We start from the raw sequence: 12009 nt of genomic DNA on the forward strand, positions 1-12009 counted from the left end.
GACGTGTGGGGGGCATTCATTGTAGATCCAAGTAAAATGAAATCCTCAACAACTTCAATCTTTTCTCCATTTATCAGGATGTTGCTTATAGGTCCAGTTGTGAGGATTTTTGTTTTCTTTATGTTGAGATCTAATCCACACTTTGATCTTCATCAGTAAGGACTTCAAATCGTCTTCACTTTCTGCAAGCAAGGTTGTGTTATCTGCATATTGCAGGTTGTAAATGAGTCTTCCTCCAATCCTGATGCCTCATTTTACAATACCTGGTGTCTACGAGCTTGTTTCTAGACATAAGTTACTTTTTAAAACTAGAATTTCACTTTTAAACTTTTCTATCACAAGCTTCTGTGCCCATTTCCTTCTCTGTAAAGAGAGTCCCAGAGAAGCAATAGTCTGAACACACCTGTGTAGCACCTTCAAATGCATATAAGGACGCCAGCCTTTGGGAGGACAAAGGGAACACATCAATGCCAGAAGCCCAATATCTTGGCTGTTGGAATTTTGTACTAAAGGATGTTGAAACTTGCAATTAGTCATGAAGAGTTAAAAATGTTAAAAAGTAACAATGTTTAGCCTAAATGCCACATATACCAACATTTAATGAGAAAACTGTATTTGAATTAATCCATTTACAAGTGAGATATAATTAGATTTAACCCATTAAAAGCACATAAAGCATCAAATATTTCTATCCATTCATTCTACAAATATCTATGAGTATCGACTATGTAAAATGCACTGATCTAGGGACTGAAGATAGAGTAATGATCAAAACAGACAAAAATTCTCCCTCACGAAGCCTTCATTGGCAAATTATCTTTTTTTTTTTTCCAAATCTTATTGTGCTGCAGATGAAATTGCTTCTCATTCAAAAATTTATACACAAATTGCTTTGTGACATTGGTTGCACTCCCCGCAATGTGTCAGCACTCTCCCCCTTTGCACCCCAGTTCCCCCACATCCATTCATCCAGTTTTCCTGTCCCTTTCTGTTCTCATCTTTGCTTTTGGGCAGGTGCTGCCCATTTGGGCTCATATGAACTAAGAGACACCTTCCTCAAGTGTGTTGTTTTAAAAGGTGTCTAATCTTTGGTTGAATGGTGGACTTAAGAAGTGGCTTCAGTTCTGTGTTAGCAGAGTGTCTGGGGGCCATAGTTTTGGGGGTTTCTCCAGTCTGTCAGACCAGTAAGCCTGGTCTATTTCGTGTGTGTGTGTGAATTTTAATTTTATTCTACATTTTGCTCCAGCTCTGTCTGGGGCCCTCTATTGTAATCCCTGCCATAGCAGTCAGTGTTGGTAGCCAGGCACCATCTAGTTATTCTGGGCTCAGGCCAGTGGAGGCTGTGGTTCCTGTTGTCCATTAGTCCTTTGGACTAGTATCTTCCTTGTCTTTGGTTTTCTTCATTCTCCTCTGCTCCAGACGGGATGCAACCAACAGATTTATTTTAGGTGGCTACTCGGAAGCTTTGAAAACCCCAGAGGTTGCTCACCAAAGTAGGCTGTAGAACATTTTCTTTATCAACTATGTCATGCCAACTGACCTAAGTGACTCCAGAGATCATGGTCTCCAGCCCTCAGCCCCAGTAACTCGGTCCCTCAAGGTGTTTGGATATGTCTAGGAAACTTCTATGACTCTGCCTTGGTCAAGATGTGCTGATATTTCCTGTATGGTGTGTTGTCTTCCCCTTCACCGAAATTAACACTTGTCTATTATCTAGTTAGTGATCCCCCTGTACCCCGTGACCATCAAAGGTGGTTTTTTTCTGTATATAAACCTTTCCTTGAGTTTTTGTAATAGTGGTTCTCATATGATATTTGTCCTTTTGTGTTTGACTTTCACTTAGCATAATGCCCTCCTGATTCATCCATGCTGGAGATGTTTCTCAGGTTCATCATCACTCTTTATCATTGCATAGTATTTCATTTTGTGTGTACCATAGTTTGTTTATCCATTTGGCTGTTGATGGGCATTCAGGTTGTTTCCACCTTTTTGTTATTGTGTATAATGTTGCAATGAACATGAGTGTGCATATGTCTATTTGTGTGATGGTTCTTATTTCTCTACGATATACCCCTAGGAGTGGGATTGCTGGATCATATGATATTTTTATTTCTAGCTTTTTAAGAAGGTGTCATATCGTTTTCCACAGAGGTTATACCATTTTACATTCCTGCCAGCAGTGCATAAGAGTTCCAACCTCCAACCTCTCCAACATTTGTTATTTTATTTTATTTTTTTGATTAGCGCCAGTAATGTCATAGTGAGATGGTATCTCATTGTAGTTTTCATCTGCATTTCTCTATTGGGTAATGATCGAGAGCATTTCTTCATGAGTCTGTTAGCTGCCTGAATGTCTTCTTTGGTGAAGTGTCTGTTCATACCCTTTGCCCATTTTTTAATTGGGTTATTTGTCTTTTTGTTGTTGAGGTGTTGCAGTATCTTGTGGATTTTAGAGATTAGACCCTTATCAGATATGTTGTAGCCAAAATTTTTTCTCTACTCTGTAGATTCTCTCCTTGCTCTTTTGGTGAAGCCTTTTGATGAGGATTAGTGTTTAATTTTTAGGAGCACACAGGTATCTAGTTTATCTCCCAGCGTTTGCGCATTGTTATGGTTTGTATTTTATTTATGCCACATATTAGGGCACCTAGCATTGTCTGTATTTTTTCTTCCATGATCTTTATCATTTTAGGTTTTATACTTAAGTCTTTGATCCATTTTGAGTTAGTTTTTGTGTATGGTGTGAGGTATGGATTCTGTTTCTTTTTTTTGCAGATGGATATCCAGTTTTGCCAGCACCACTTGTTAAAAGACTGTCTTTTCTCATTTAGTGGACTTTGGTTCTTTGTCAAAGATCAGATGGCCAGAGGTGGATGGATTTACATCTGCACTCTTGGTTCTGTTCCATTTATCTATGTGTCTGTCATTGTACCAGTACCAGGCTGTTTTGACTACCGTGGCTGTATTGTAGGTTCTGAGATCAGGTAGTATGAGGCCTCCTACTTTATTCTTTTACTTCAATAATGCTTTGTTTATCCAGGGCCTCTTTCCCCTCCACATAAAGTTGGTCACTAGGTTTTCCATCTCATTAAAGGATGTTGTGGGTATGTGGATCAGACTGTATTATATCTGTAGATTGCTTTGCATAGAATGGACATTATCACAATGTTGAGTCTTCCTATCCATGAGCATGGTATGTTTTCCCAATTTTGTGGGCAAATTATCTTTAGTTATTACTTCATCTGTTATAAGGTTAGATTAAATTGTCTGCAATGATCAAAATAGGAAGAAAATCTAAAAGGAATAATGCTTTATATTATTTAAAACACATATGCTGATGTTCTTAGTTGCCATCGAGTCAGCTTCAGCTCACAGTGACCTTATGTATAACAGAATGAAACACTGCCCAGACTTGTATAATCTTCATGAAAACATGTATGTGTATCCATAAATAGTGTATTATTTTACCCAGATTTGACCTTTATATGAATACAATCAATACAGTTTGTATTCTTCTCTAATGTGCTTTTCGTTCTTTATTTCAATCATGTTGATAAATACATCGGTATTCCTTATGGGCATTTGGATTGCTTTTGAGCTTTTGCTGTTATAAAATACCTTCTTTCAGTTATGCATTTAAAATTTTATTTGTTAGAGAAACCACTCGGTCACTTACGTGTTTAAGTCCAACAGTCAAAGCAATGTTACCAGCAGTCAGCGAAGGAATTTCTATATGTTGGTCAGCAAATGGCAAAAGCAGACGACTTATTCTCTCCCTGTAATGCCATGACTTATATTAGTAAAAGTATATTTAAAGAAATAACGTGTTTTTTAGAAAATAACCTAAGCTACTCACGTGTAGTTTCCGTTAATATTATGGACAGCTAACTGGGGTTTTACGGTGCCTGAGTAAATGCGCATAAAAACCAGCGGTCCCCGTTGCTTGTCATGAAGAACTTTAAATGCCAGTGCACATAAGTCACCCTTATACCACTGCCTATAAAATATACGAGACATTCCAGAAAGGCATTTAAAATATAATTCCTATACATCTAAACAGATCAGAAATTAGTGCAAAAACTTAACCTTGACATCCTACAAATATCCTTCATATCTTCTAGTAGTTATCCAGCCCATTAAATAATGTCACTTGTGCATACCTCTTTTCCACTACTGAACTAAATCTTTAATGAAAATCTAAGCATTAATTCTTCAAAACTACAAATAATGGATTCTCTTCCAAATATTACCTCTATTTGAAAAGAATTCCATTGCCAAGACCTCTCTCCTCAAAAAATATACCTGGGAATATCACACCACTTCATAAGAAGCCTGCACAGGGTAAACAAATAGGTACTTTTTGCAATGATTACTGCCACTCTCTCCTCCCACTATGTCCAGCTGCATAAACATGTACATCTGAACTATAAACTTGTTTACACACAGGCATTCTTACAGAATGATGTTCTTAAACTGGCATTCTTTGATACATTTCAGAATGTCTGAATCCTCCTGAAATTGCCAAGTTTTATGCGTATGTGCATCTTTCTAAGGAGAAGCTTCATTTTTTATTAGCTTCTGAAGAGTCCACGACTCAAAGTAGGTTAGACACTTCTACTATAGAACTTCTCCAACCTTCCTCCTATTCCCTCTCATTTTTAATTTTATTTAACAAAATACTTACATAAAACTTACTGTAGTCCAGGTACTGTTCCATGTGCTTTATGGACATTAACTCATTTAATCCTTACAACAACCTTATGAGATAGATCCCATTATTCTCTGCATTTTAAAGATGAGAGGCTAAGCACACAGCTAGTAAGTAGAAGAGCGGGAATTTAAACCCAGGACATATGAAGTCCACACTTATAACTACTTCATCATGCTGCTTCTCCAATTTAGAGATATGAAACAAAGTTATTAAAGTTATTAAACAAAGTTATTAAACCTACTTAACAGAATTAAATTCTATTTTTCTCTGCCAATTTGCACAACACTCACTCAGATTATAGAGGGCTTATAATTAAGTATAAAACCATCAGTGATGACAGGAGGGAAAAAAAGGCCTTTATAGCCACAAAATAGTGTTAGCTTATGAAAAATCTTCAAATCTAGATAAATATAAATATTACCTACAGAATATTTATCAAACAGCCACCATATACTAGTAGCTAGCTTTCTTCTTTCCTCCCTTCCTTTTTTAACTAAGATGGTAGAGTCAAAGATTTTAGAGTGAAAATCCATACATTCTTAACTTCATATAAACATGGTAAATAACAACAGATGATGTCAGATATCCCTTTCAAGTAAAAAATGTCATTACTCTATATTATGTTATTTACAAAGGTATTCTTCACCATTTTTAATGATTTAAAAATGGTGATTTAACAACTCTTCATAAAAGAAGGTCTCCTATTTGCCTACTTGTTTTTTTCAAAGCCGAAGAATTTTAATCTATGTGCTTGTATACTTACAGAAATTCATAGTTGCGCTCTTCAGGTGAAGGCAAGTACATAGTAATAGCATCTAACAAGGGCTGTATACCTTTGTTTTTCAGGGCACTTCCACAAAGCACAGGCACTGCTGTCTGAGCCACTGTTACTCTGTGTATTGCAGTCTGTAGCTACAAAGCAGAGATAAAAGCGTTTTGCGTGTAGCATGCTGGTCTCCGCCAAAATCTCAGAATTAGAGACCTTCCCTAACCACCCATCCAAAAAAGCACTCCTGAGTACACTTCCATCACTCTTTAATACCTTACAGTGGCTAGGTGTCACTGAATCAATTTTTAACTCATAACGACCCCATGTGACAGAGCACAACTTCCCTATAGGATTTTCTAGGCTGTACTCTTTTTTTTTTTTTTACTCTTTATGACTCCCATGGAGCCACCAGGTGTGTTCAAAATGCCAACCTTTTGGTTAGCAGCCAAGTGCTTAACTGTTTGTGCCACAAGGGCTCCTTCTTTATCGCCTTAGACTTATTTTTCCTTATAACACTAATCTCTACCTGACATATTAGATATTTACTTATTAGTTTATTTTCTGTCTTCCCATCCACTAGGATGTAAAATCCATACAAGCACTGCAATAAGCCCCATGAAAACACCGCTGAATCCCCAAAACCTAAAAGTATTACAATATATTAGGTATTTAAAAATATTTCCTGAATAAATGAATTAGTATACTTGTGATTTAACACTGATGGTCTGAAAGAGGAACTGGCCAGAAATAAAAAGATATAAATCTTAGTTATAATTTCTTCAAATGAATTAGATCCACATTAAAAAAAATTCAAAGGAAAACAAGAAAGCAAAGTAGCAAATTTTTTCAAAGACCTCAACAACCAAGATAAGGCTTGGGGCTTTTCAGCTATTAATAAAAGAAATGGTGAGTCATTTCCACTTTGGATTGTGAGTTCCCTGAAAACAGAAATCATGTTATGTGACTATAAGGTATAATACCTATCACATTTAAGCACTCAAATGCTAAACAACAAGAAATTACAAAACTGATGGCATTTCATTCACTTTTTTTTCCCACTGCTAACTTCAAGTGATTTAAAAGTAATCTACAGATCTTTTAATTCTTTTCTTGAATAATAACTAAATTAATTTGCTGGGCTTGTCTTCAGCCTCATTTTACAAATTAGCACTTAGAAACATTCTACGTGACAACTCTCATGTTTCATAAAGGAAAAAAAACAGTAACTATAGCAAATTAGCAAAAAAAAAAAAATATATATATACCTCGAAACCACTTGTAATTCAAATGCTATCAGTGTTTTATTTGCCTATTCTCTGGTTTAATGTATTTCAAAAGAAAACAAAGACCTGTAATGAGTTTCTAATAAAAATTTAAACTGATTCAGAAAAAAAAAATCTTCTGAGAAAAATGATCCACCTGAAAAACCAGTAGATTATTTAAATACAAATTTTCTACCTATGACTTTCCCAAAAGTCCTTAAAGAAATGATCAGTGTGAAGGGAAACAGCTATAGAGATGAAACAAAAACCTGATCCTAATTCAACATACATAAAAAAGATTTAGTATCTAATTTTATAAAGAACCTATATACGAAAATATTAAATCACTGCCACTGTTTAGGTAAATGCATTAGCAGTATCTTCATCTTAACGTTCTTGTAATTTTTGTTTAAGTCAGCATTTTGAAATGGTATGCAAAGTTAAAAGAAAACAAAACGCGCAAGACAAGGAAATCAAACCAGATCTAATTACTTGGTCAAAGCAACTGAAAAATAAAATTTACCTTTTCAGCTGTTAACAAATCAAAATTTTCACTAAATTCTCCTAAAACCAAGTCAGCAAATTCATCATCCAAATCTGCAACCTACAAAGAAAAGCTTAGCTGTATAACTTGCATTTATTTTCACAACTGTTAAGTCTAAATATTACAAATATGCATTATCCAAATATTTGAAGACAGCTACATGATCTACCTTATTCAAGCCAACCAACTCTTCATGAGTTCTGATGACACAACAAAAACAGTTTTCTTTTAAAAGAAGGGAGATTGGAAATTGAAGATATGCTAGAAGTTACCTGAAATCATGGGAAGTCAGAACTTGACAAAGCATCTCAATAAAGTAGTGAGTTTAGCACTTAATGTGCTCAAAAGAAAATAAAGGCAAATGTGCAGTCTATAGCCAATTATAATATATATAATGAACTGTCGTTCTTTAGGTGAATTTGGGGGTTTTAGTCCACTAAGTTTCATCTGGTATCCCTTTAATATCCTGAATGTGCATTAGATCTCTAAAGAAGATCAAACTAAAAACAAAAAGTAACCTTACTGTATTCCTGCACAGAAAAAATAAATTTAAGCAGGAGAAAGGCATCATTTCAATAATAAAAAATGCATTTACCTAGTTCATGTTCTTTTTATAATCAAATGCTTATATTAAAAATAATAAAAAAAAAAAGCCGTCGAGTTGATTCCGACTCATAGTGGCCCTACAGGACAGAGTAGAACTGCCCCATTGGGTTTCCAAGGAGTGGCTAGTGGATTGGAACTGGTAGCCAAGCTCTTAACTACTGCACCACCAGGGCTCCGTCTATACAAAACAGGAGAATTCGGCTGACAATTTTAACAGTCAGTTCCAAAAGTCTGTAACAGTGCAAGGGAACAAAATGTTCAAACTTGCTGAGAAAAACACTCTTAATAGATCTAACCATTGCAGAAATGAACCTAACCACCCCTCTGAGAGGCAGCATATGTGATGGTTAAGAGCAGAGCTTCTGGAGCTTGACTGCCTGGAAATGGCTCCACCATTTACTTCTCCTCTCTCTGTGCTGCTTACTTACAGAGATAATATTAGTACCTACTGCATGAGGTTGTTGTGAAGATTACATAGCCAATTCAAATAATGCTTTCAGAACATGTCATGAGTGTACAGTAAGTAGCACAAGTACCCAATTATTGTTGTTGTTGTGTGCTGTCAAGTCAATTCTGACTCATAGCAACCCTATCGAACAGAGTAGGACTTTCCCATAGGGTTTCCAAGGAGCAGCTGGTGGATTTGAACTGCTGACCTTTTGGTTAGCAGCTGTAGCTCTTAACCACTGCGCCACCAGGGCTCCCAATTACTATTAATAAATGTCAATTCACTTTTATTCTTTTATGTCTCCCAAATTAGAGAAGCACTATTGCAAAACAGGTTAAGAACTGGGTTCAGATACCAGCCCTGCCACTTATTTGCTATACAATCATAGACAAACTTATTTAAGCATTCAAAACCTGTTTCTTCACCTGTCAAATGTGGATCACATACGGCTGTGATGAGGATTAAATAAAACAATATATGTAAAACACTTAACTTGCCACAGTAGATTCTTAATAACTCTTATCTAGATAAAATAAACATTTGCCATTATTATGTTAATGATAAAATTCAGAATTACTACATATTACAACGAAAACATTACTGTAAAAATAATTATCTACAAAAGATAAATGAAAAAAAATTAACGCTGAGAGAATTTATTTGGACCAGTTAAATTTCAGAAGAAAAAAGTCAAAGGCCTCAGACTCCAATATCTTTCTCTACCACACAAGCCAGGGAGTTTATTTAAGGTATGTTTTACTTATTGTTCTATATATTAATAACGTAATACCAAAACCTATTGCGGTCAATTCTAACTCATAGGGATCCTATAGGACAGAGTAGAATGCCCCATACAGTTTCCGAGGCTGTAAATCTTTATAGGAGTAGATCGCCAGCTCTTTTCTCTCACGAAGCCACAGACCTTTCGGTTGGCAATCAAGCGCTTATCTACTGCGCCACCAGGACTCCTCAACAATATAATATAAACATTATAAATACTAACAATTTTACTATTTCCTATTAAAATTTTAAGAGTGGATGACGTCCAGAGCTATAGAGTAACTATAAAATTTACGGTTTTAACATTTTCTAAATAACTTAACATCTGGTAAAGTAAAAGGTAAGACATACCCTTTGACCCAGAAATTCTATTCTTAGGTTTAACCCTAAAAAATTCTTGCATATGTGCACAGGAGATACATACACAGATGCTCAGAGTGACAGTGCTTATGACAGAAAGTAAGCAAAAAACAAACAGAAACAACCTCTAAGTCCACCCACAGGAGAACAGATAAACTGTGGCATAATCGTATGCTGGAGCGCTAAACGAGACTGAAAATAAATGAACTACAGCTACGTATACCAACATGGATGAATCTCCAACATAATGCCGAACAATACAATAAAATATTATTCCATTTATGTAAAGTTCAAAAACATGTGAAACTAAATTCTTCAGAAATGCATATATCTGTCATAAACACAAAGAAAAGCAAATGAGAGACAAACAGTAAAATCATGATTGCAGTTATGTGGGGGTAGATGATTACCGGAAGGGGGAGAGATAGGGAAGAGATACACAGAAACAAGGTTATTGCTAATATTCTATTTTTTAATCTGGATGGTGCATACATTGATGTTCGTTTTATTATTATTATTTACATATTCCATATACATAATTTTATATAAAATTTCACAATAAATTCTTTTTTTAAGTTTCTAAATAACTTTTAAAGGAGCCGCAGCTCAGCTGCTAATCCAAAGGTTGGCAGTTGGAACCCACCCAATGGCTTCGTGGGATAAAGACTTGGCGAAGATTAAAGTCTAGAAAACCCTATGGCACAGTTCTACTTTCACATGGGGTCACTATGAGTCAAAAATCGACTCAATAGCACCTAACAACAATGACAACAAATACTTTTAAACAATTTCGAACTCAAAGTATTTATTTTACTTGTTCAATTAAGGCATTTCTTGCTTCAGTTGCCTCCTTCAGCAACTCAGGATCACTCAATTCCAAGAGGGGTTTTCTCTCAAAGTCTTTTCCATCACCTGAACTGGGATTCCAAAGTAGTTTTTCTTTACTTACTACATCCACCAATCCTTTGAAAGTTTTGCCTTCACCAATTGGTAACTATAAGTCAGAGTAAGATTAACATGATTAAATAATCACTCAATTAGAACTGCACAGTTGATAAACTTATCTAATTATACCACTTTCTGTAAAAATGTCTATTATCATTATAATATTATTATTAATATTATGAATAATATAATAATTAATATAATAATTATAATAATCTATAGCTACTTTAATTTATATTTCAAGTTCTTCCAAAAAGTTTTGAGTTTTCAGAAATTTATGTCATAAAAAAATAAACTGATGAGAAAGAGCTGTTGTGATCAACCAATTTACCTGTAAAAGCAAAGGCTTTGCCTTCAACTTCTCTCTGATGCTTTCAACTGTATAGTTAAAACTGCAGAAAGCAAAAGAATTATATTTAAAAATATGAAGATCCTTAAAACAGGCTTAATTATGTTCTCTAAAATTTTAATTTTTTTTTCTCCCTAATGTTCACCATGTAAGAATTTTCCATAGGACAATATCTCGAATAAATTTTTTTTTTTTTTCAGTTTTGAGATAATTTCCTCTGGTATTTATTAGAAAATTGCCTCCATTCCATTTTCTCTATTCTTTTTAGAACTTGATAGTTTTTGCAATTTCTCTATCTTCCATGTCCCTTAACTTTTAAAAATTTTTTTATTGTGCTTTAAGTTTATAGATCAAGTCATTTTCTCATACAAAAATTTACATACACCTTGTTATATACTCCTAGTTGCTCTTCCCCTAAGGAGAGAGCACACTCCTTCTCTCCACCCTCTATTTTCATGTTGATTCAGCCAGCTTCTGACGCCCTCTGCCTTCTCATCTCCCCTCCAGACAAGGAGCTGACCATATAGTTTCATGTGTCTACTTGATCTAAGAAGCTCACTCCTCACCAGTATCATTTTCTATCCTATAGTCCAGTCCAATCCCTGTCTGAAGAGTTGGCTTTGGGAATGGTTTCTATCTTGGGCTAACAGAAGGACCCTCTGGGGTCCTTCTAGTCTCAGTCAGACCATTAAAAGTCTGGTCTTTTTATGAGAATTTGAGGTCTGCATCCCACTGTTCTCCTGCTCCCTCAGGGGTTCTCTGTTCCCTGTCTGGGCGGTCATCGGTTGTAACCAGGCACCATCTAGTTCTTCTGGTCTCAGGCTGATGTAGTCTCTGGTTTATGTGGCCCTTTCTGTCTCTTGGGCTCATAATTACCTTGTGTCTTTGGTGTTCTTCATTCTCCTTTGCTCTAGGTGGGTTGAAACCAATTGATGCATCTTAGATGGCCGCTTACTAGCGTTTAAGACCCCAGACACCACTCTCCAAACTGGGATGCAGAATGTTTTCTTAATAGATTTTATTGACCTAGATGTCCCCTGAAACCATGGTCCCCAAATGCCCATCCCTGCTACATTGACCTTCAAAGCATTCAGTTTATTCAGGAAGCTTCTTTGCTTTTGGTTTAGTTCAGTTGTGCTGACCTCTCCTGTATTGTGTGTTGTCTCTCCCGTCACCTAAAATAGTTCTTCTGTACTATCTAATTAGTGAATACCCCTCCTCCCTCCCTCCATCCC

At 35.7% G+C, this 12009-nt stretch overlaps 1 protein-coding gene across 6 annotated transcripts in view; it reads right to left on the reverse strand.

Annotated features, from left to right (window-relative positions):
- GFM2 (GTP dependent ribosome recycling factor mitochondrial 2) overlaps positions 1-12009 on the reverse strand; it is a 58905-nt gene that overhangs the window by 32989 nt on the left and 13907 nt on the right. For all 6 annotated transcript variants that reach the window (XR_007514867.1, XR_007514866.1, XM_049865686.1 and 3 more), the window contains 6 exons: positions 10757-10817; positions 10295-10474; positions 7266-7346; positions 5475-5623; positions 3857-3997; positions 3677-3776 (listed from right to left, as the gene is read on the reverse strand). Coding sequence is in view for 4 of the 6 variants with exons in the window: in XM_049865686.1 (XP_049721643.1) it covers positions 3677-3776; positions 3857-3997; positions 5475-5623; positions 7266-7346; positions 10295-10474; positions 10757-10817 (712 nt within the window). In the remaining 2 variants the exon portion in view is untranslated. The remainder of the gene's footprint in view (positions 1-3676; positions 3777-3856; positions 3998-5474; positions 5624-7265; positions 7347-10294; positions 10475-10756; positions 10818-12009) is intronic.

The sequence above is a fragment of the Elephas maximus genome, chromosome 2, assembly GCF_024166365.1.
Source record: "Elephas maximus indicus isolate mEleMax1 chromosome 2, mEleMax1 primary haplotype, whole genome shotgun sequence".
In the NCBI taxonomy this organism is placed as follows: domain Eukaryota; kingdom Metazoa; phylum Chordata; class Mammalia; order Proboscidea; family Elephantidae; genus Elephas; species Elephas maximus.